Below are 25,092 nucleotides of genomic sequence, written 5' to 3'. Positions count from 1 at the left end.
TTTTCCCAAAGCTAAATGCTTTCGGTGAAATGCTATACTTAGGTCAGATGAAGGTCCGTAAATGCTCGGTTCATCTCTATCTTTTAATGAACAAATTTTCTCAATGGTTTTTGTATTTTGATGGTGCAAAAATACATCTTATTTAAGAATAAAATTAAATTTGGGGAAAACTGTAGATGCATACTTATTACTATTTGTCTTTTCATGTTTTTTTTCTCTTTTCTAGCAACTATTTATTCAAACACACACTAAAGACATGTCTTCCCTAAATTAAACCTACAGATAAAAAATTACTATTATACATGGTGAAAATGAACTTACGAGAGATTTTTGTTTGTTTAGTTCACTCTGTACCTGGAACAGTGCCTACTATATATGTAAACACTTAGCACAACGCCAGCTGAATGAATGATTGTGACATTTCAAGGACTCAAGCAAAATTCTCTGCCAGAGTCAGGACTATATACTGAAGCAATCATGTACAAGTACCAGTTCATAAGTCATTAACTGTCTAGGTAATCGTAATGTTGTTTGAATACTTACATATGAAACACTGTATTTGTTTAATTATATTAAAGTGCATTATATTAAATAAAAATGAGATATCACCTAGCTTATGTTTCACACATATAAAATAATACGACGCCTTCCATTTTTTTAGTGAGCACTTTTTACAGTGACAAGTGTAAGCACATGGGATGGTAAACTGAAAAGTCTTTTCCTCATGCTGCAATGTTCTGCAAAGCAAGAAAAACAAAAGGCAAAGACTACTATAACAATACACTTACTTAAAATGTAAAAGCACTGTGGTATTCAAATCTTTTTTTTTAGATAATATTATAATCAAATATTTCAACTATAATTTTAGTTCTTTAAATCTTACTTAGTAGTAGACATCACTGTAGGTTATTTTTAGCAGACAACACTAGTCAGGATGAAAGACAGGAAGATACAAGCTAAATGCATTTCTGTGACATTTATTTCTACTAATATTAAAAGATTATTCAAGCAAACAGCTACCAATTCATGAGACCATCTTAAAACCTTGAATAATAAAATAAGTTAACACCATAGCTCTTATAAGATCAAAAAAATATATTTAAGACATTTTATGTTTAAGAGAAAATAGTTCCTTATGAAGTAGATTATATCAGATATGAGTGTAAAAATCAAAACAATTGTTACTCAGAAAATGGATAATCACACTGGAACTAGTCTTTACCTCCACAAAAGCCACCAGAAGTGATTTCCTCTTCAAATACATCAGAGAAACCCCTTCCTGCATTTAGTTTTGCCAGTCGACCATCAATAAACTGAAATTAAAAAGTGTCAAATATGTTAATTTTCACTTTCTTCATAAAATTAATTTTACTTACAGAAAAAATGTTAATATCAGATACTTATATAAATATAAATTACACATATATATGTATATACATACATATACAGATACATGTCAAGAAAACTCAAACAATTAAAATAGCCTGGTAAATTAACAGCACTTTAGTTAAATCAGAAATGTATGGTACAGACTGTGACTTCATTAATGAGAAAAATAATGTATGATTTACTGGCACCTGGCTACTTTCTATTTTGCTATCTGTGGCATCTGAAATTTGTACCTTTGGATTATAAAAAAATGTTATAAATGTATTCAAGTTTCTCCATCCATAACGAAGGTGAAGTATCTTTGAGGTCCCTTGCATAAGAGACAATATAATATAAGAAAGACTTAAATGATGTTTGAAAGATAAACCTGAAGATTTGGAGATTAATATGAAATGTTCACTTTCATGATGGAATTAATCCTGGCCATAATTTTTTTACTCTGGAAAATTTAAATTTAGCCAAATTAAAATAGCTTGACTTTTAAACAATTCTCACTCTGTCATAGTTCTAAAAAAAAAGTTTTCTATTTAAACGAACAAAACTAATTTAGAGAAGTTCTATAGAGCAATACAGTATTCCTGAGGTAGCATTTTAAAAATTATTTAATGGCAGTAAGTTACATCAGTTTTTTAAGACTCTGAGACAGAAATCTCTTACAGGCCAAAATTAAGAAAGAAACAAATGAAATCAACAGAGTCCTGTTCAAAATGTGGTTTAACTACCTTATATTATCATAGAATAATTTTGAACTAAAATGTGGTTAGAAGGATTTAAACAGATGTAGCCTAAAAGATGTAGAGTACTGGCTTTTTTTAAGAGAGTGAGTTGCTCTCATAAAAATTAAAACTTTTTGAGGGTAGAGACCATAGATAACCCAATTTTATATCCTCATTATGGATATAATGGAATAAAAAAGTTTCCAATAATATAAGCAAATATGAACAGGAGTTTGGAAAATGAAAGGCTTGTATCACATCGCTGCTACTTATTAGCTTTATGATCTTGGGCAACTTGCTGTCTGTGAGTCTGCTTCCCCTTCTATAAAATGGGAAAAATAATAAATATCTTATGATGTTTTGTGAGGGTTAATTGAAACAATATGAAGTACCTAGATTGCAGGCAGAGAATAAATGTTAAATACTAAAGTCGGCCTTTTCCCACGACCACCACCTTTTCAACCTCTGTCAATTTACAGATTTCCTGAGTGTAGGATCACTGTCTTTCTCGTGTACGTATCTTGAATACCTGGCAAAAGCCTCACATATAGTTTGAAATGAATGTTTGCTGAAAGACTCACGTATACGGAAACAATGTGAAAGGCATGTGTATGTAATTATTCATTTCATTGTATCTTGAGATAAAAGGTAATAACAATCTTGGCATCTTCCCTACATATGATAAATGGTTAATTTGAAAATAAAGTGGTTTAAAACGCTTGCAAGATTTGACTTTCATATATTTTCAACACAGCACTATAAATCAAACTAAAGGGATCTAATTTGATGGACTAAGTATCATTTTGAAGGAAAAAGGTGAAGCAAAATGATAAATTTAAAGCAATATATTACTGACAAATGAAGCAAACTAAGACATCCTTTTAAAGGACTTAATTTGCTTTAAAAGATTAAGACTACAAGACTTTTTAAAAGGTTTTCATTTTTATGTTTACTAGAAATAATCCATCCATTTTAGTTTGAGTGGAATAGTTCAACGTCTAAAAGGAGATAAATCCCAAAACTATTTACTGATTATGCATTTTTGAGCATGAGTAACTACTTCGTGTTACTGAACTAGTGAATTGAGCCAATAAAAATTAATCACTTGGTAAAATGCTTCATGTTATCAACTGACTTTACAAACAATTCTGTCAGTGACAATCAGACATTAATCTGCATGCATACTTAATGCAAATGTTTGTTCTTAAAATAAAAGATGGATTTTGTGCACATACACACACATATTCTATATACATACACACAAATATAGATACCCAGGGATAAGCTGAGAAGTGGCATTAATGGAGAAAAACATGCTTAAGGTAACAGTTTCTAAATTTCTTTTTCTAGTTCTGATTCAGTAACCAGTAACACCTTTTTTCTTTTTTTTCCAAGTGGAGCTGGGTCACATGGTCACTCCATTCTAGTACCTCTGGAGGATTTCATAGTAAGTAAAAAAGACCATTTTAGCTATTTTGCATAGAAGTAATTCTGAACTAAAAAATATTATCTGTTGGAAAAGCTATAACTAAAATGCACTGTAACCTTTCAGTTGTAATTTAGTAAACACATATCTTTAGGTAATTGGAAGATGTAAGTTTTAGGAGAATTAATTTGGAATTGAAAGTAATGACAAGTAACACTTAATAACAATGAAATAACACTTAATAACAATGAAAGTGCTATAGATATAGTAGATAGATGGATATAATAAAACATTAGGGTGCAAGTAGATTTTTAAAGGAATTTAAGAGTGTGAATTAAGATGATGCTTTTTTTTTTAAAGATTTTATTTATTTATTTTTTTTGACAGAGACAGAGATCACAAGTAGGCAGAGAGGCAGGCAGAGAGAGAAGGAAGCAGGCTCCCTGCTGAGCAGAGAGCCCTGATGCTGGGCTCGATCCCAAGACCCTGGGATCATGACCTGAGCCGAAGGCAGAGGCTTTAACTCACTGAGCCACCCAGACGCCCCAAGATGATGCTTTTTACATAAATCTTAATATTTTGCTTTTCATTCCAAAAGTGAAAATTAAAACCTGGACCTAAACATGCTAAATAATCACACCAAAACATAAATAACATAATTGGAAATTTCAAAAAAAATCATAGACATAATTCTATGGCATGGAGTCCATAATTTTATTATAAATTATAAATAAGTCATTTAAATAAGGATATATATAATTAACAAGATCATTAATATTATTCCAATTGCAAGAATTGCATTTTGTTAATCCTTATGACACAATCTTGAAGTAGTGTGACAGGTTACAAGAGAAATGTTTTTAAGCAGTAAAGCTACTTCCTGCTACTCTTTTTGATAGTTATTGCTAAGGTTTTTCAAAATGTTTTTATCTCCAAATAACTATCTTTTTTTTTTTTTTTTTTAGGATTTTATTTATTTATTTGACAGAGAGATCACAAGTAGGCGGAGAGGTAGGCAGAGAGAGAGTGGGAAGCAGAGATCGATGCGGGCCTCGATCCCAGGACTCTGAGATCATGACCCGAGCTGAAGGCAGAGGCTTAACCCACTGAGCCACCCAGGCGCCCCTAAATAATCATCTTAATAGGAAATTAAATCCATTTAAAAAATTATCTATTGTTTTTTTTTTTTTTTTTTTTTTTTTAAAGATTTTATTTATTTACTTGACAGACAGAGATCACAAGTAGGCAGAGAGGCAGGCAGAGAGAGAGGGGGAAGCAGGCTCCCTGCTGAGCAGAGAGCCCGATGTGGGGCTCGATCCCACGACCCTGGGATCATGACCTGAGCCGAAGGCAGCGGCTTTAACCCACTGAGCCACCCAGGTGCCCCGAAAAAATTATCTATTGTTTTAAATGGACTTCAGTAAGCAATACCATTAAATAAAAACAAACATTCACCATATCAATTTTCAAATAAAATATATATGTTTCAAAAATACAATAAGATGTGAATAGACTTAGTGTTAAACTTCTTTCCAAAAAATATAAAGAATATGTTCTCATCAGATTCACAGAATAAACTTAAATATATGGCCCAGCAGATTATGCATCTTTGCTCTAAGAGATAAATTGTATGTTTCTCAGTTCCTTAATTCCTCACAAGTCAGTGCACTTCTGGCATTTAATCTAAAAATCCAAAATAAGTTATGCTATTAATTAGTGTTCTCAATGCCTTCAGTGGTGTGGACATATGTTATATAAATATTTAATTGTAATCAATCCATCAAAACTCTGAGGATGACAATAATTAAACTGTATGAGTCTTAAAGGATTTTTAAAGATTTTGACTTTTTTTAAAAAAGCTCATAAAAAAACACTGTTCTGAGGAGAGAAAGTTAGTGGTGCAATTCTTCGTCCAGCTGGGGAAGCGGGAAGACGGAGTGCTGCTTTTTGGGCTAACACGATGGTCTTATTACCGAAGCAAAGCAGTAGAGGCAGTGGAGCAACACAAAAAACAAATCAAGGCTCCCCAGCTCCTTTTTTTGCCTGGAGGAAAAATGAACATGTTTCAAAATTTACCTCCTATAAGAAATTCTTCCTGCACAAACGTAAGATTAACTAATCTAATAAAGGCTTGAGAGCTAGAGAAAAAATTGCATATTTAATGAGTAGAAATCTTCAGCAATTTAAAGAAAAAAATGTAAATACTGTAAAAAAGGTACTTTTAAAATGTATTAATTTATAACAGATCCTTAAAATTTCCTTTCTATATGATGCTTTGGGCTCAAAAAAAAAATAGTCTAAGTTAAATATTCCTTCTTATAAATGCTCAGTAAACCTTGACAGGTTAGTGAAAACTACACTAAAGTGTTACAATAAATTAAGTCAACAGATATTTATAGACAACTGCTAAATGTAAGTCATTCAGTTAGTCACTATATATATAAACACAAACTGCTGTAACAAATGGGAATGAGGAAGGTCAGTTTAGAGCTAAACCAATAGAATTAAGTATATGAAGGAATAGAAATAAACTTATCTTTATTCCATTACAAATACTAGGCAAATAAAACTGTAAGGATACTAAATTACACTGCTATGGTATAATGACCAGGAAAACACTTTGAAGGGTATAAAAAAGCCCGCTCAGTGTGATTTATTATTGGAACTAATAACCTAAAAAACATTAACGGAACAACTCTATCCTCTAGGATATATCAACAGATAGTCTTTAGATAATTTGCAACAAAATCAAGTCTGTTAAACTTCATGACCACCAAGACCAAAGAATCAATTCAATCATTTGATAAGTATCTAATTGGATGTTTACTATATGCCAGATACATTCCTAGATGCCTAAAATACAGAAATAAATAGAACAAATATTCCAGACTTTGTGGGCTCTCTTTCTTTTTTGCTTGATGAATCTAAGTAAAGGTTTATTGATTTCATTTATCTTTTCAAAGAACTAGGTCTTAGTTTCATTGATTTTTCTATTTTTTTAAGTCTCTATTTTCATTTATTTCCTCTCTGATCTTTATTATTTCCTTCCTTCTACTAACTTTGTTCCTTTTCTAGTTCCTTTAAACTTAAGACTGTTTATTTGAGACCTTTCTTGTTTCTTGAGATAGACCTGAACATCTCCTCAGACAAGGGCAACAAAAGCAAAAATAAACAAATGAGACTATATCAAACTAAGAAGCTTCAGCACAGTGAAGGAAACCATCAACAAAATGAAAAGGCAACCTACTGAATGGGAGGAGATACTTGCAAATGATGTAACAGATGAAGGGTTGATATCCAAATTACATAAAGTTCTCACAGAACTCAATAATAAAAAAAAAAAATCCAATTTAAAAGTGGGCAGAGAACCTGAACACACATTTTTTCCAAAGAAGACATACAGATAGACAATAGACATATGTAAAGATGTTGAACATTACAAATCATCAGGGAAATCCAAATCAAAACAATGAGATAACACCTCAAAACTGTCGAGATAGCTATTATCAAAAAAAGAAAAGAAAGAAAAAGTACTGGCAAAGATGTGAATAAAAGGAAATCCTCATGCACTGTTGGTGGGAATGTAAATTGGTGCAGCCACTAACAGTATGGAGTTTCCTCCGAAAAATTAACAACAGAACTACCATACTATTCAGCAATTTTACTTTTGGGTAATTTATCCAAAGAAAATGAAAACACTAATTCAGAAAGATATATGTACCCCTATGTTCACTGCAGCATTACTTAAAATACCCAAGATAGCAGCAACTTTTTTTAAAATTTTTTTATAAACTTATAATGTATTTTTATCCCCAAGGGTACAGGTCTGTGAATCGCCAGGTTTACACACTTCACAGCACTCACCACAGCACATAGCCTCCCCAATGTCCATAACCCCACACCCCTCCCCCCAGCAACCCTCAGTTTGTTTTGTGAGATTAAGAGTCACTTATGGTTTGTCTCCCTCCCAATCCCATCTTGTTTCATTTATTCTTTTCCTACCCCACAAACCCCCCACGTTGCATCTCCACTTCCTCATATCAGGGAGATCATATGATAGTTGTCTTTCTCTGATGGACTTATTTCACTAAGCATAATACCCTCTAGTTCCATCCACATCCTTGCAAATGGCAAGATTTCAATTCTTTTGATGGCTGCATGGTATTCCATTGTATATATATACCACATCTTCTTTATCCATTCATCTGTTGATGGACATCTAGGTTCTTTCCATAGTTTGGCTATTGTGGACATTGCTGCTATAAACATTCGGGTGCACGTGCCCCTTCGGATCACTGCGTTTGTATCTTTAGGATAAATACCCAGTAGTGCAATTGCTGGGCTGTAGGGTAGGTCTATTTTCAACTTTTTGACAGACAGAGATCACAAGTAGGCAGAGAGTCAGGCACAGAGAGACAGGAGGAAGCAGGCTCCTCCCCGCTGAGCAGAGAGCCCAATGCAGGGCTCAATCCCAGGACCCTGGGATCATGACCTGAGCCAAAGACAGAGGCTTCAACCCACTGTGCCACCCAAGCGCTCCAAGAATATCCATTTTTAATAGGCTTTTTAGATAAATCTGATGCAGATGGTTTAAGAGCCCACTTAGAGAAACACTGTTTAAAATACTAATTGAAGTAGGACGCCTGGGTTCGACTCACATCAGGACTCATATCAGGATCCCAGGGTCCTGGGATTGAGACCCAGGGGCTCCCTGCTCAGCAGGGAGTCTGCTTCTCCATCTCCCTCTGCCCCTCCCCCTACACCTATACCTCTCTCTCTAATAAATAAAATTTAAAAAAAAATACTAATTGAAGTAAGTGAGCAAAGGATGCTGAAAAATAATGTATTTCTTGTCCTGATAAGCTATCTCTCCTTATGCATTCCTTCCTTCTGCCAGTAAGTCTCTAGATCTCCCCTATGTCACATTTTATTTTTATTATTTTTTCACATTATAAAATCAGTGCTTGATATAATTATCATCTCCTAATAATTCATATATCAAATGTTTCCTAATACTCCAAAGCTGTTGAATCTTTAGTGCATGTGTTTATCTTAGCTATAGATTATATACCATATAAAGTAACTATCATGCTTCTTTTTTTTTTTTTTTAAAGATTTTATTTATTTATTTGTCAGAGAGAGAGAGAGAGAGAGAGAGAGCACGAGAGTGAGCACTGGCAGACGGAGGCAGAGGGAGAAGCAGGCTTCCTGCTGAGCAAGGAGCCCGATGTGGGACTCGATCCCAGGACGCTGGGATCATGACCTGAGCCGAAGGCAGCTGCTTAACCAACTGAGCCACCCAGGCGTCCCACTATCATGCTTCTTTTAAAAAAAGATTAATAGGATAATGTAGGAATTCATAGGATTTTATTATTTATGTTAAAAGCTTTCTAAAATCTTCCAAAATCTTTAGCTAACATAAAAGGAAGACATATGGCTTTTGACTCACTCCTTTTATTCAACATCTTATTAAATCAAAGAAAGTAGGTCATAGCACAAAATATAGAGAATGCTCAGGATGTCACTGAATTTTCACTCGACATCTTAGGTCATTATATGACTATAGGTTTAAGTTATACACACCAATTTAAAACAGAGTAACACTTGACTCCTACAAGTTTTGGATTATTCCTAAGTGAGCTTCATTATAATCAATTTTATAAGGTCTTCTATCAAAATTTTTCAAGATATTTTCAAACCTATTCTTTAAAATGAGTTACTCAGCAGTTTTTATTTGATTTATTTATTTGACAACACTAAATGTCTATCATGTATTACATATTTGGATACAAAACAGTTTAAAAAATGATCCGTGTCTCTACAGAGCCTACAACTCAAGAAAGAGTCAAACAAATCAATCTGGATTATGATCCAATTCATCAATGTTTAATAAATGTTATTTTTGTTACTTCATAATCACTGCCTTTTACATTCTCACTTTTCTCGTTAATAAGCATTTATTATAACCCAAGTTATGTTTTTGTACACTCACCAAAAGCAAGAAATTAACATAGATACAGCACTATTGAATAATCTACAGACTATATTCGGGTTACACCAGTTAATCTACTAATGTCTTGTTTTACCCCAGGATCAAACCAAATCTTTTCCATTTGTGGTTCATCAGTCTTTCACCTTCCCTCTGGTGATCTAGACCCTTTTGGAGAGCACTGCTCAGTCATATGGCAGAATGCCTCTGAATGAGGGCTTTTCAGAGAGACATGAAACTATTTTTCAGAGACCTAACAACAAATCATTCAGAATGGCTATAGCAAAGGTATCTGGAGAAGTATTAGAGAGGCAGAAGCCATAGGATGAAGGATTTTGTGTGCCATGCTAGGGGTTTGAACTTCATTCTAAATATAATAGGAAAAATATAAGATTTGGTTTTCAGAAAGAGCCATCTTAGAGTAGAAGGAAAAAAAAAAAGGAAGTAAAAAGTAGAATGGATGATGGCTTACACAGAACTAAACCAGTTATCCAACATAAGTCACTGACATTGAAATTGAAGAGGATAAAATAGATAATCTAAGTAATATTTAGAAAGCAGAATCAGCAGAACATAGTAAACAACTGGAAACCAGAAAAGTCAGCAGTAATAATATAGGAAAAGAGGACTCCTCATTTTCTGATTTAGGCAACAGGGTAGCACTAGTTCCCAAAAGAAGGAATGCAGGGGGTCCCAGTATGTGTGTACATGTACAAATACAGGTATGTATAAGGGTGAGATATGTGCATGTGTACATATGGAGGTGTACACAAAGATACATACTGTGCAAACACACAGACATACATTTACATTTATATGGGTCTATAATAAAGATGTATTAGGGACTTATCATATATGGGTAATTAATGCAGTGATGGTCTTATATAAGAACCACTTGTGAGATATAGGAGTTAAGAAGTAGGGGTCTAAGGATAAAGCCTAGAGGAATGCAACATTTAGAGGACGGGTAGAAGGCAAGTGTAACTGTAAAGGACACTAAAGGAACAGCCTAGAGAAAAAGGAAAAAAGTTAAAAACTATGTCACAGATTGAGAAGTAAGTATAAAAGAAAGGTACATTAAAGAGGATCAAAGCAAGGATTCTTTTCCTCTTCATTACATGTGTAACAAAACCTATTCTCTCAGGAGAAACCATAACACAAAGGATAATAATAGTGGCATGAAAGAGACTCTATTACGTAGATATTAAGATACCTTAATGTGAATGCCCTGTTGGGTTTTGTTTTTCTTTGAGAATCTGTTTAAACTTTTTATTTCGAAATAATTTTAGATTTATGGGAATGTTACAAAAATAGAATGGAGTGTTCCCATATAACCTTCTTCCAACTTTCCCTTATGATAGTATCTTTTTTTTTTAATTTTTAAATTTTTTTTATAAACATATAATGTATTTTTATCCCCAGGGGTACAGGTCTGTGAATCACCAGGTTTACACACTTCACAGCACTCACCATAGCACATACCCTCCCCAATGTCCATAACCCCACCCCCCTCTCCTGACCCCCCTCCCCCCAGCAACCCTCAGTTTGTTTTGTGAGATTAAGAGTCACTTATGGTTTGTCTCCCTCCCGATCCCATCTTGTTTCATTTATTCTTCTCCTACCCCGCTAACCCCCCATGTTGCATCTCCACTTCCTCATATCCCTTATGATAATATCTTACATAACCACAGTACATTTATCAAAAGCAAGAAATTAACATAGTTATAGTACCATTAAATAATCTACAGACTATATTCAGGTTACACTGGTTTTTCTACTAATGTTTTTATTGCAAGATCTACTCCGGTAATCCGGTCTTTTCCATTTGTATTTCATCAGTCTTTCTCTGCCCTTCGTAAACTTTTCTTGACCTTTGGAGAGCACTGCTCAGTCATACTGTAGAATGCCCCTCAATGTGGGCTTGTATGCTGTATTCTCATCATCAGATGGAGGTTATGTATTTTGGCAAGAATACCACAGGGTGACTGTGCCCTCAGCAGATCTCATCAGGGGGTACATGGTGTCACTTTATGTTGCTACTACTGGTGATGTTAACCTTGATCACCTGGTTAAGGTCATGTCTGCTGGGTTTCTCCACCATAAAGTTACAATTTTTCTGTGTACAATAATATATTAGGGAAATATATCAATTGTTTAAAAATCTATGATAAATATGAAAACACTAATCATCGCATAGCAAGTAGACATTCAAATAGTTACCATATAAATGCTTATTGAATAAACAGATATTACCACCTATAATGTTTTATTATTATATGATAAATTTCTAATTTAAGTTTTTAGAATTATTATACAATGCATTTTGAAATATATGTTATAAATTATGATCTGAAATCAAGTACTGATTATATCAGAAAGTTGTATTTATGGGCCCAAATCGGCTCTTTACACATCACACACACATCATTACCTTGCCTCATATTCCAAGACTGTAATATACTTATCAATCTTTGATATGGTACTTCGTCAGATGCTTTTAGAAAAAGAAATATCATTCTATATCATAGCCACTGAGTTTTCCTTATGTATCATAGTTCATCTTCACAGTAATTCTGAAGGTGAGCTGAGCATGAACACCCTCCCCCATCCAAAAATGCACAGGACATATTTGATTAAATCATAAATTTTCAGGTATTCCCTCAGAACAGTAGTTGTGTTGGACATAACAGTTGTCCAAAGCTCATCAAAGACTTTTTAAATGAATTTTATTTTATTTTTTATTTTTTTAAAGATTTTATTTATTTGACAGACAGAGATCACAAATAGGCAGAGAAGCAGGTAGAGAGGAGGAAGCAGGCTCCCTGCTGAGCAGAGAGCCCGACCCAGGGCTCCATCCCAGGACCCTGGGATCATGACCTGAGCCGAAGGCAAAGGCTTTAACCCACTGAGCCACCCAGGCGCCCCTTTAAATGAATTTTAATTCAAATTTCTGGTAAGTATCCTCTTAATGAACTGACATGAGAATTTTCTACTTATATCCACAAAAGTATGTTCCTTATATAATGAAAACTGGATGGAATTGGTGGCATGTTTACAAAATGAAACAGTGATTCATCAGAAGTGGACTGATCTTGAGGAATTTTATATAATGTTGTTATTTAATCTATTGTTTATTGGATGTAGGCTTGTAATTGTATTCTTTGGTCATAATGAAAAGTTTACTTTCATGAAACAGAATTCCATCTCCCTAATCTTAGAGTCCTTATATATAATTTATGGCTGTTAATCACTGTAGTATCTAAATATCTTAGTATTCAAAATCACTTTCTCTAAGTAGTAATTATAAAATATTGCACAGAGAATTTTTACTAACATTTTACTTAGCACCCAGCATTAACAAGATCCTATGTAAGAAACTACATCTATGGAATCAAATCATATATGGTCCCAGTATTGGAGTAGCTCATAATCTTTACAGAAAATTAATATGTGAACTAAAGAGAGAATTATTAGAAGTGCCAATATACAAATAAAGATATGGGCATTAACATTGACTTGGCATTTCCCTTTACTCTCTCTAATCCATCAGCAACAACTGGCAATTCTACCTCCCAAACCTAACTGAACTGTGCTCTGTTTCGCTCCATCTTTTCTACTACCCTCCTCATCCAAGCCATGATCACTTCTCCCCTGCACAACTGCAAAAGACCCATACTGGACTTTTGCTACCTCTCTCTCCTCTAATACATTACAACATAATCTGGGCAATCTTATAAAATACAAATCAGATCCAGTCATACCCCAGCAAAAGCTTTCCAGTAGCATACTACTTCATTTAGAATAAAATATAACCCTTACGCCTTCAAAAAGTCCAGTAAGATTTGTCCTCTTTCTGCTCTTCTAACCTCATCTAATATAACTTTCTTTCTTGCCCATAGTTGATTTAATTCCAGTGCTAGGAAATGCCAAGTTCTTTCCCTCCTTTAGGGTCTTTGCAGTAGCAATTCCCTCTACTTGAAATGATGTTCCTTCCAAAACTAATTCCCTTCTCAGATTTAACTTAAGTATCACCTTAATTATCAGTAATGTCTTTTCTGATCCTCTGGTCTAAAATTGCTCATCCAATCAGTAACTCATACCCTCTGAACTTAATCATTTGCTGCTTGTTAACCCATTCCCTTCACTAGAAATAACAACTCCCATGAACGCATGTTACATAGCTCTGGGTCTCAAGTGCTTGAAGTAGCATTATCTGACCAAAAACAAATGCTCAGTACATAACTGTTAAGGTGAATAAACAAACAAAATGTTTTCAAGATAGTATAGGCACAGAGAAAGGAGTACAGACCTAGTGAGTGGGAGGAAAATCAGGCTTTAGACAGGTGAAGGAAAACACAACAAAGAGATAAATTATAGTAACATAGACTAAATGCTAAAACTCAGAAATAAAGCTCTAAGGGAACACAGGATGTAAAGGGAAAGGTTGGTTTGGATAGGACTGACATTTGAGCAAGCTATGGAAGAATGACAGCAGATTAATACTGGTTTCATGGTACAGAATATACAAAACCTTATGTTGTGAAATGTGTATTTGAAGGGATATTCAATGTATTTGGATATTGCTTTAGTATAAGAAACTGAGCAAGGATTTAAAGCCGAAAGAGAGACAAAGCAACTTACAGTGTATGCTACTCTGAGAAAGTGGCATGCTAGGATACAAACCCAGGTTTGTTGGATTCCAGAGCATTCCCGAGCCAATGCTATTAACAATGGGGTAGGCATGCAATTAGGGACACATGATGGTGAGACCAGGAACTCAAAGTCAAAGGATGAATACAGTGTATTTAACTGAAAACTTAATTTTACTTGAAGATGAAGGGAGGAAAAAGGTAATCTAACCAGTAAATTATTTAAAATATTTTAATTTTAGGGGCGCCTGAGTGGCTCAGTGGATTAAGCCTCTGCCTTCAGCTCAGGTGGTGATCTCAGGGTCCTGGGATAGAGCCCTGCATTGGGCTCTCTGCTTGGTGGGAAGCCAGCTTCCCCCTCTCTCTCTGCCTGCCTCTCTGCATACTTGCGATCTCTGTCTGTCAAATAAATAAATAAAATCTTAAAAAAAATAAAATATTTTCATTTTATTTTATTATTTTATTTTTCTTTTAAAGATTTTATTTATCTATTTGACAGCACGATCACAAGTAAGCTAGGCAGAAAGGCAAGCAGAGAGAGAGGGGGGAGCAGGCTCCCCACTGAGCAGAGAGCCTGATGCAGGGCCCGATCCCAGGACCCTGAGATCATGACCCAAGCTGAAGGCAGAGGCTCAACCCACTGAGCCACCCAGGTGCCCCACATTTTTTTTTTTGGAAGATTTTATTTATTTATTTGACAGACGGAGATCACAAGTAGGCAGAGAAGCAGGCAGAGAGAGAGGAGGAAGGAGGCTCCCTGCTGAGAAGAGAGCCTGATGCGGGGCTGGATCCCAGGACCCTGGAATCGTGACCCGAGCTGAAGGCAGAGGCTTTAACTCACTGAGCCACCCAGGTGCCCCCAAATATTTTTATTTTAAAATAAAACAGCTATACTGTGGTACAAAATGCACGATATGCATGAATGTTTCTGAAAATTACAAATGGCTTCATTAAATGTTGTGCTTTTCAGAGGGCTCCTACAGCCACATTCCCATTCTTTTTAAAAATATTCTCTTCCACCACTAGGGACATTTTGTTGGATGGAAAAGTTTTTCCTAGACACATTTGTATTATCTTAAGAGAGGTAGGAAAGGGTTTTGGAAGAACAGTAAAAGAGGATTTTCCAATTTGAATATGTATCTATACTTGAACTCCTTACATGTTATATATATCTTGGTTGCCAGCTAAAGGAGGGCCTATATTCATGGAGATCTCGTAAGTTTGTAGTTCTAGACTAGGCTCTTGGATCAACACAATGAACTCAGCTACGGTCCTTAGCCAGGAAAAGTGTATAATAAAATGAGCAGAAAAAACTTTACTTCCAGTGGCCTTAATAACAAATAATATACACAAGAAAATAATTTCCTTTATTGTGTTAGCATAATATGAGATAAAGGTAAGAGTTCTAGATACAATAGCTTAAATCTTCATACAGCTGCTATCTAAAGAAACAGGGTGATGTCAGAGCTGTGGATTTAAGAAGCTGTTTCTGGGAATCCTTCCAAATCCATTATCTAAAGAGGAATTTATCCAAATGGAACCTACCATCATCCGTCTAAGCTATGTTTATTTCATAATATCATGGAATGTTAGAGCAAAAAGGTATCTCAAACTTAGTGACCTGTCAGTCTCACTCATCGTACAGAAGCAGAAACTGAGGCCCCAAGAAGTTAGAAGTCCACTGTCAATGAAAACCGCCTATTACAGGCTGATCTAGAAACAAAACATGATGTTTTCATATAGTACTTAAATAATTCAAATAACAGTAATTTAAATAATTAAGTTTAAATAATAATGATAAAGCAAACTACCAAAACATCCCCTTCCTTAGAAGGTCCATCCTTGAGTGCCCCTTTCTCTCCACAGAAAAGACCATAATCCCTCAGCTTATCCTCTCCTTGCCTGCTTTTATAGTTTTATCACACAAATGTTTCCCTAAATAATATACTATTTAATTTTTTTGTTGTTAAACATGACAGAGAGGAATCATCATAGTAATTCTTCAGTGATTTGTTGTTCATTTAATTCATTCATAATCAGTTTTGCTGCAGTTTATTTCCCTGTGTATAATGTTCTATTATATGAATATAACCATTTGTTCATTTTAATAGTGATGAACACCTAAGATTATTGCCAGTATTTTACTTTTATGAGCAGTGTAGTAAATGATTTCTGGTGCACCACTTAGAGTGGAATTCATAAGAAATTTGCATGTTTAACTTTCAATGCTAGTTCCAAAGTGTTTTCTAAACAATTTGTGCAAATTTACACTCCCATGAACAGTTAAAACTTGGTGCCTTGCTCCATGTCTTTCCCAAATTTTGAGATTTTCAGGTTTTTAAAATTCAGCCAATCTGGTGAGTATGAGGTGCTATTTTTTTTTTTAATTTTATGTTCTCTAACCACAAATGAGGTTGAGTACTTTGCACACTTTTATTAGTTATTCAGGCTTCTTCATTCACATACGCTAATTCAAGTCTTTTGCACAATTCTATTGGATGGATTTGCTTCTTACAGACATGTAGGAGTTTGTTTTGTTTTGTTTTGGCTTGGTTTTAATTCTAGATTCTAAATCCGTGGGTGATTTATATGTATTACAAATACGGTGTTTTTTAATAACCAAAGTTCTTAATTCCAGTAAAGTCAAATTTATTCAAGCTATTCCATCATGTCTTAAGGAACTTGTCTCTCCTCTTAATCTCACAAAACAGACTGAGGGTTGCTGGGGGGAGGGGGGTCGGGAGAGGGGGGTGGGGTTATGGACATTGGGGAGGGTATGTGCTATGGTGAGTACTGTGAAGTGTGTAAACCTGGCGATTCACAGACCTGTACCCCTGGGGCTAAAAATACATTATATGTTTATAAAAAAATTAAAAAATAAAAAAAAATTTAAAAAAGAAACTTGTCTCTCTCCTGAAAGTAATAAAAATAAGTCAGTTTGGTGTTTTCTTTCTAAACCTTTTTATTTTTTTTTAGCTAAATAATGTGTTAAGAATTTCAATGGTAACAGGTAACACCTTTTTCAGAGGGAAATTGTCAGTGTTTCAATATTATGTATGAAATTTGTTGAAAATCTTTTTTTGTTGTTTTTTGGCTTTTTTTTTTTAAACATTTTTATTTATTTGAGAGACAGAGTGTGAGAGTAGAGAGCTCAGAGTGAGAGCAGACTCACTGCCAAGCAGGGATCCCGATGTGGGACTCGATCCTGGGACTCCAGGATCATGACCTGAGCCGAAGGCAGTTGCTTAACCAATTGAGCCACCCAGGAGTCCCTGTGGAAAATATCTTTAATCATGCCTTTTTTTAGCTTTTACCATGAATTTTATGAACAATTTCTACATCTGCTGAGATGATCTAATGATTTTTCTCCCATAATCAGCTAATGTAGTGAATTACATTCACAGATTTCCTAATATGCAGCTGCCATTTAATTTCTGGAATAAATGCAACCTGCTCATAAAGTAGTATCCTTTTTATATATTGCTAGAATTGATTGCAGATATTTTGTTTAAATTTTTGCATCTATGTTCGTGAGTAAAGCTGGCCTATAATGTTCTTTTCTCATGCTGTTTTAGGATCTGCAACCAAGATGATCTTAGCTGTATAAAACAAATTGAAGAAGATCTCCCTTTTTCCACTATCAAAACAGGAATTTTTTGGAATTTAAATTGGAACAATTTCATTCTTGAATGTGTGGAAGAACTTGCCTATGTTACACAAATCTACATATTTACCATTTATTTTGTTCTACCTTCTTGCATCTCAGACCTTCCATCTTGGAACTGAGAAAACTTTCTTTCTCCCTGAAGTACTTTCTTAAAGTACTTTCTCAAAGATTTCTTTCTGCTATTAGTATAGTAGTCAGGGTTCAACCAAGAAGCAGAACCAGTAGGAGATTTGATAGATACATACACACACACACACACACACACACACATGAGATTTACTACAAGGAATTGGTTTACATGATTAGGGGGCTAGCTAAGCAAGTCTGAAATTCATAGGAGAGGTATCAGGAAGGAAAAATTATGAGCAGTCCAAATCCATAGGAGGTGACCAAAGCGGTCATCCAAGGGTAGAATTTCTTCAGAACCTAAGTTCTGAGTTTAAGGCATTCCAACTGATTCAGACAGGCTTACTCACATTATCTATAGTCAAATGATTAGAAGTTTTAATTATATCTGTAAAAACACCTTCACCGAGAGAAGCATTTAAAGTAATTGGGGTATTAGCCTAACCAAGTAGACACATCAATAAAGCCAACACAAGGGGAAAACTCAATTTTTTGGTGGGGAGGGGATGTTTTTATATTACTCTTATAATGAGGATGTGTTTTAGTTGTCAGAAGATTCTGAATATTTTTTCTTAACACACCGAAGATATGGCAGGATCGTCTGGATTGTTGCTGTGAAGCCAGCTGTCAGTATATTGTTACTCTGAAGGTAATCTATCTTGCTCCTCTTGTTTTTCAAATTTTCCCTTATTATTTAATCCTTTAGAGCTGAATATATAGTGTGGCTGTAGATTTCTTTTTATTTATTCAGTTTGGATATGTTGAACTTCCTAAATTCATAAAGTGGTGTGTTTTATTGGTTCTGGCATTGTCCTTTACTACCTCTCCTCCATTTTCTGTCTTCTCCTTTCAGAATTGATTAAATGGCTTTGGATATTTTCAACTCTACCCTTCATGCCTATTAACTTGCCCTACATTCTTTATTTCTTCATTTCTCTGCATTATCTTCTCGCTAATTTCTTTTTCAGATATATCTTCCAGTTTTGCAAATCTCTCTTCAGTTAGATCTGATCTTCTGTTAAACCCATCAATTTCCTTTCATTTCAATTACATGTTTCCTACCAGAATTATATCTGCTACATTCTTAAAATTGGTTCCAGTTCTTGAATGTTTTTATATCCTCAACATTTTTAAAGCTTATCTTCTATTTCTCTGAACATCTTAAGCATAGCTATTTTATGTTCTATTTTTGATAATTCCAATAATTAAAGTCTTTGCAAGTCAATTTTTGTCTGCTGTTTCTTCTAATTCTCATTCATGATTTGTTTCCTTGTGTATTTAATAATTTCTAGCACAGAAATCTTTCTTTGGAATTATAGGTGGGAGAATTCTTTGGTGCCTGGATTCCTCAAGAGAAGATGTGTGTTTGCCTCTGCCTAGGGCCTGACAGTGCTAACACTCTAGGATCACTTTAAACTTGGCTTGAGTTGTGTCAGACTAAATCTGAAATTATTAATTCAGACTTCAAATTCCTCTACAAGCTGGTGTGTTTATTTCTCAGCAGCACTTTTCCCCTCCCTTCCACTCAGTACCAGTGCTTCAGAGGTACAATCACGGGGAAATGAGTTAAGGGAAAGAGCAACCTTACTTCTTGTTTACTTTTACACTAAGTCATCCCAGAATTGTGGGAGTAGGGTCTTCTAATACACTTCTCAACCTGGGAAGTAAGCACTGGGCGTTGTCTCCTGTGCCCCCACCACAAAAAATGTTTTAAATACTGTATTTAAAATTGTTTCAGTATGTAAGTTAGCTCTGAATCCTTCCTGCCATATTATCAGAAATAACAGTAAGAGAAAAAAAAAAGAAAAAGAAGTAACAGTTTATTTTAACTCTTAACTTAAAATTACACATTGCTCTCCTGGGTCCCTGTTCTCTCAATTTTGATGCATAAGCATTGCTAAATAGAGAACCTGAGGTGCTCTTGACCTATAATGGATCATAAATTCATAATAATGAATAGTAACCATGTGTACCTAATAAATTTTTTCATATTCTTTTAGAAATAGCAATAGTACCTTTGAGGCTTCATCTGTTGATAATTTTTTACTAACTAATTCCTATTTTTGTTTTTTTTTTCTCCTTCCCCCCAAGCTTTAGTAAAGTGTAACTGGTAATCAAAAAATTGCACATAAGTAATATAGACAATGTGGCAAGTTTGGATATATGTATACATTCCTGCTATAATCACCTCAATCAAGGTAATAAATGTATCCAACACCTTCAAAAGCTTCCTTGCATTCCTTTGTGTTTTTGTTTGTGCTAAGAACACATGTCAACATGAGATATACCCTCTTAACCAGTTTTAAATACACAATTATATCCATAGGCACTATGTTGTATAGTGAATCTCTGGAACTCACTCATCTTTAGAAGTTTATGAAACTGTTAACAGGAATCTTTTAAATTCTTTCAGGGCTATCGTCAAGTATCATTTCTTAAAGGTCATAAAATGATATCAAGCTTAAGAATATGGTCAGTTGGTACATGTAAAACTATCCAAGTTGCCTATAATGGGGTTCTAATTTGACTATTTTAATATTTCACATTTAGCTTTTCTGAACGAGTTTTATTTTTAAAAAACCCTGCATAGATTTGTATTCTATTAATGTAATTGCTCTAAAATGAAGCAGACACTAAAATTTAGTAAGCTTCTACAGAGCGTTGTGCACTGTGCTCAGGTATACATGTATTAATTAACATAAATTTTAGCACAACCCTGTTAGGTGGTATTTCTATTTTAAAGAAAAAGAAACAGATACTTATGAACAAACAGCTATTAAGTGATAGGGCCAAGATCTAACCCAATTCTATCTGATTTGTAAAAAATACAAATGTTTTGTAAGTATATAAATTACTTGGGGTGCCTGGATGGCTCAGTGGGTTAAGCCTTTGCCTTCAGCTCAGGTCATGATCTCAGGGTCCTGGGATCAAGCCCCACATAGGGCTCTCTGCTCAGCGGGGTGCCTGCTTCCCCCTCTCTCTCTGCCTGCCTCTCTGCCTAATTGTGATCTGTGTGTGTGTGTGTGTGTGTGTGTGTGTTAAATAAATAAATAAAATCTTTAAAAAAAATTACTGTGTCTGAACTACATCTAACAAAAAGACTTTAGTTACATTCTCATGGTGAAAGGTTAAGTAATAAGTTGGATATTCTATCCACCCATTCAATTCTTGACCCCATATATTCTGATCTTCACGACTCGTTTTTTTTGTTTTTGTTTTTTTTAAAGGTACTTTTCTTCTTGGGCACCTGGGTGGCTCAGTTGGTTAAGAGACTGCCTTCAGCTCAGGTCATGATCCTGGAGTCCCGGGATTGAGTCCCACATCAGGCTCCCTGCTCAGCAGGGAGTCTGCTTCCTCTCTCTGCCCCTCTCCCCTCTCATGCTCACTCTCTCTCTCAAGTAAATAAATAAAATCTTAAAAAAAAAACCAAAGGTACTTTTCTTCTTTTTTTTTTTTAAACAAGATTTTATTTATTTATTTGACAGAGAGAGAGAGAGCACAAGCAACCAGAGCAGCAGGCAGAGGGAGAGGGAGAAGTAGGCTCTCTGCTGAGCAGGGAGCATGATGCAGGGCTCGATCCCAGGACCCTGGGATCATGACCTGAGCTGAAGGCAGCCACTTCAGCAACCGAGGCACCCAGGTACCCCACAACTCGGTTTTGATAATGGGCAGTAGTACTATCCCTCCTTGAGAGACAAAAAAACAAAAAGGGTACTGTTATTTAACTCAACAAGCATGCACTAGGAGACTAGTACAGGGCTACACTTGCTATATACTTCAGCATTTATAAAGACCATCCCATGGTCCTCACACAACCTTGGGAAACAATTCAGTATAATATTGGAGCCCTCTAGAGACAGAGCACCAAAAGTAACCCATCCACTTTTAGAAATTCACAAAACACCTTGGGCCCTGAAACCTATCAAGCCTTATTCTGCTTCTTCTATCACATATTAGAAGGCAGTTATAGCACCCCCCAGAGTATTTTCTAATTATTTTTCAAAACTTCCTCAGAATATAGATAATAGTATTGGTTTTGTCATTATCAAATTAAATGACTTGTTTAGTTTAAAGCTGATCTCAAGTTACACTTTTCTCCAAACAGTCCAAAGGATTCTATTAGATTTTCAGCTTCTCAAGGGCATTACTGAATTTTTATTCATGTTTGTACCCTGAGTGGTTTATGACCCACTGTAATTCTCATTAACTGCTGAATTCACATGAGTAACTATACATTTAAATTATCATGTGGTATAAGAAAAGAAAGTGTTTAGAACTTAATTTAAATTACATAAACAGAAACTAAGATAAGCCTGAATTAAGAGACTTGCTATGATCACACACTGGAATGAAAGAACTAGTCCTTATAAACATTCTGAATTCTGATGTTAAGCTACCTGCATTTTGAAATGGCATTTACATTTTCTGAGCCAAAAGTAAAGATACATAGTAGGACTATGAATTTTTTTCTGAATTTTAAATTTATAATTATGACATCTGTTTTTATAAACTGGATTACATTAGGACTGTCCTAGGACTGTCGTACAAGAAATATGGTTTGTTTAGCCACTACCAATCTACTAGAGTAAACTCCTAGATGCCTTACATGGAACTAGTCATGTTGGTTTCATAACTGTATGGATGAATACCCTTCCTCAGACCATCAGGTCAGCACTTTCAATGATGAATTTTTTAATAACAAAGTTACTTTTCTACCATTTTCTGGAGTGCTATGCCATCGATAACTACAGAGTTACAAAAGAAAGAAAAATTTCCTGTAATTCCAGAACAGACATTACTCGGGGTTTTGACATACTTTTGGTAAAAGTGATAAAAATGTGTTACGCATTTGTGTTACATTTCTATAATCTGTTACAGAAGGCGATGTGGAGGTCCCCTCTTACCTGCTTGAAAAGTTGGAGGTTAACTGCAGTTTCCAAGAACTGTTTCATCAGACTTGAGCGGTGCTTTACAAAACTCTCCTCACAGAACGTGATGGGCTCACCCTAGAGAGAAATGAAGATTTTAGGGTGTCAATAGAAAGGCAGTCAGAGAGAAAAAGTCTCTCTAAAAAGGCACATGGAGGGTCCCGGGGGAGTGTAAGACACAGAATAGCTTCAAGGTGCTGGAAGTCTAAAGGGAGTCAAACAGACTCTTAGACATAATAGCTGGATTTCAGCATCGTAGAAAAATATTCCTCTACTGACGAGCTTCTACTAGAGCTTCCTAATCAAGGATCGTGGGGTCTTAATATTGCTTAGTTTCACGTCCTCAAAGTAAGAATGAATCTCCTAAAAACAAAGGTTTAATATTATTAGATTGAATTAGGAGCATTAAAAAGAGTATGCATAGCTGAAAAAAGTCAACAACTGCAGTTTTACCCTAATTAGAAAACATTCTTGCTATAAAAATTGCTGCATGTTTTTTGCCATTTATATATGATCATTAATTTCTTTTTAAATTAATTAAAAGTTCTTACAATAACACTCTCTTCATCACTTCACATACAATTCTGATTGGCTACTTTCTAGATTAAGTCCCACTTTGTACCTGCTTTAATTTATCCTATTTTTAAAGTAACCATAACTTTGCAAGTGTCTTCTGGTAGCTTATGCTCCATTAGCTTGCTCCTCCTCCAAACTATCAAGAACTTAAATTCTGAATACAGATTCCACTCATTCCATTTATTCCCATACAGGATGTCAGAAAATTGTCACTCACTTGCTGATCTCTACCACCTGCTATTTCCCTCGGTAGCCTGAATGGTCCTCTTGCCCATTCAATACTTGTGAAGATAAGTGATCCAAATGAATACGAGATAATATGATCCAAATGCAACTGAGGTAAGTGAAAATGACTCACTGATGATAACGAATCCTGTAGCCATCTCTATGTTGGCAGTAACAAGGAAAAAACCTCATCATCCAACAGAACTTTGAAAAAATATTAATTATAATTTAATTTTAAGGACAACTCAATGCCTTGATTACAGGTATCTGTAAATAAAATTCTGAAAATTGGCTCCTGCATGAATGAAATGAGACTAAAAATTTAACAGCAAATCACCTGTTACCACTGGCTGATGGAAGCTAATGATACTATGGATCTGCACTGTTCAAAACAGTAGCTATTAGTCACATGCAGCAATTTAAATTTAAATTTATTAAAATGAAACAAGATGGGACCAGGGAGGGAGACAAATCATAAGAGATTTAATCCTAGGAAACAAACTGAGGGTTGCTGAGGGGTGGGAGGGGAGGGATAGGGTGGCTGGGTTATGGACACTGAGGAGGGTATGTGCTATGGTGAGTGCTGTGAATTGTGTAAGACCGATGATTCACAGAACTGTACCCCTGAAGCAAATAATATATTAATAAATATTAACTAAAATTTTATTTTATTTTATTAATAAATATTAGTTAAAAATTTAAATAAAATTAAAATTTCAGTTCCTCAATGCACTAGCCACATCTGAAATGTTCAATTGCCACAAGTGGTCCATGGCTACTATTAGATATCACAAATACAGAACATTTCATTTATCACAAAAAGTGTTCTTGAACAGCATTGCTACAGAAGAAAATAAAATTCAAATTATTAAAGAAGACAACCATCTCAGCCACCAGCCAAGACCTCATAATAAAACTGCCATTATTATTTGGATACTGATTATTGCCATTCTTAACTGCCACAAGATGATTTTAAATTATATATTTTAAAAATTAGAGTCATTTATATAAATATATTTTGTATGATCAAAAATCATCATATTTGCCACTATTATAGAATTCACAACTTAGACTCTATGGGGGGGGCAGTGGCTACAACAAACAGGCAAGCCTATTTAAGAGAAAGGTCTACTGTTTTTGCATCCCAGGTATCAGCATCATATCTAGTTACAGTGGGAGCCCAAAAATGTTTCCTAAGTCAATAAACAAAGTAGCAAGTGAGCTAAGATTTGCTCCATACCACTTATTTTCTTTTCCAAAAGTAAATACAAATTTTAAAGATAAATACAATCATTGTTTTCAATGGCAGTTCTAACTATACCACAATTATTACACAGTGATCAGTACAATTGATAATTTCAGTTTTTATTAGACAGATTTTTCTCTAACATGTGAGTTGTA

General features: G+C 34.8%; 1 protein-coding gene across 2 annotated transcripts in view; it reads right to left on the bottom strand.

Annotated features, from left to right (window-relative positions):
* DENND1B (DENN domain containing 1B) overlaps positions 1-25,092 on the bottom strand; it is a 256,368-nt gene that overhangs the window by 44,656 nt on the left and 186,620 nt on the right. For both annotated transcript variants that reach the window (XM_080824962.1, XM_080824961.1), the window contains 2 exons: positions 22,867-22,968; positions 1,223-1,313 (listed from right to left, as the gene is read on the bottom strand). In XM_080824962.1, coding sequence (XP_080681088.1) covers positions 1,223-1,313; positions 22,867-22,968 — 193 coding nt within the window. The remainder of the gene's footprint in view (positions 1-1,222; positions 1,314-22,866; positions 22,969-25,092) is intronic.

The sequence above is a fragment of the Martes martes genome (genome assembly GCF_963455335.1).
Source record: "Martes martes genome assembly, chromosome: 15".
Lineage (NCBI taxonomy): Eukaryota > Metazoa > Chordata > Mammalia > Carnivora > Mustelidae > Martes > Martes martes.
The sequence above is the reverse complement of the archived record's forward strand: the minus strand, read 5'-3'. Positions and strand labels throughout refer to the sequence as shown.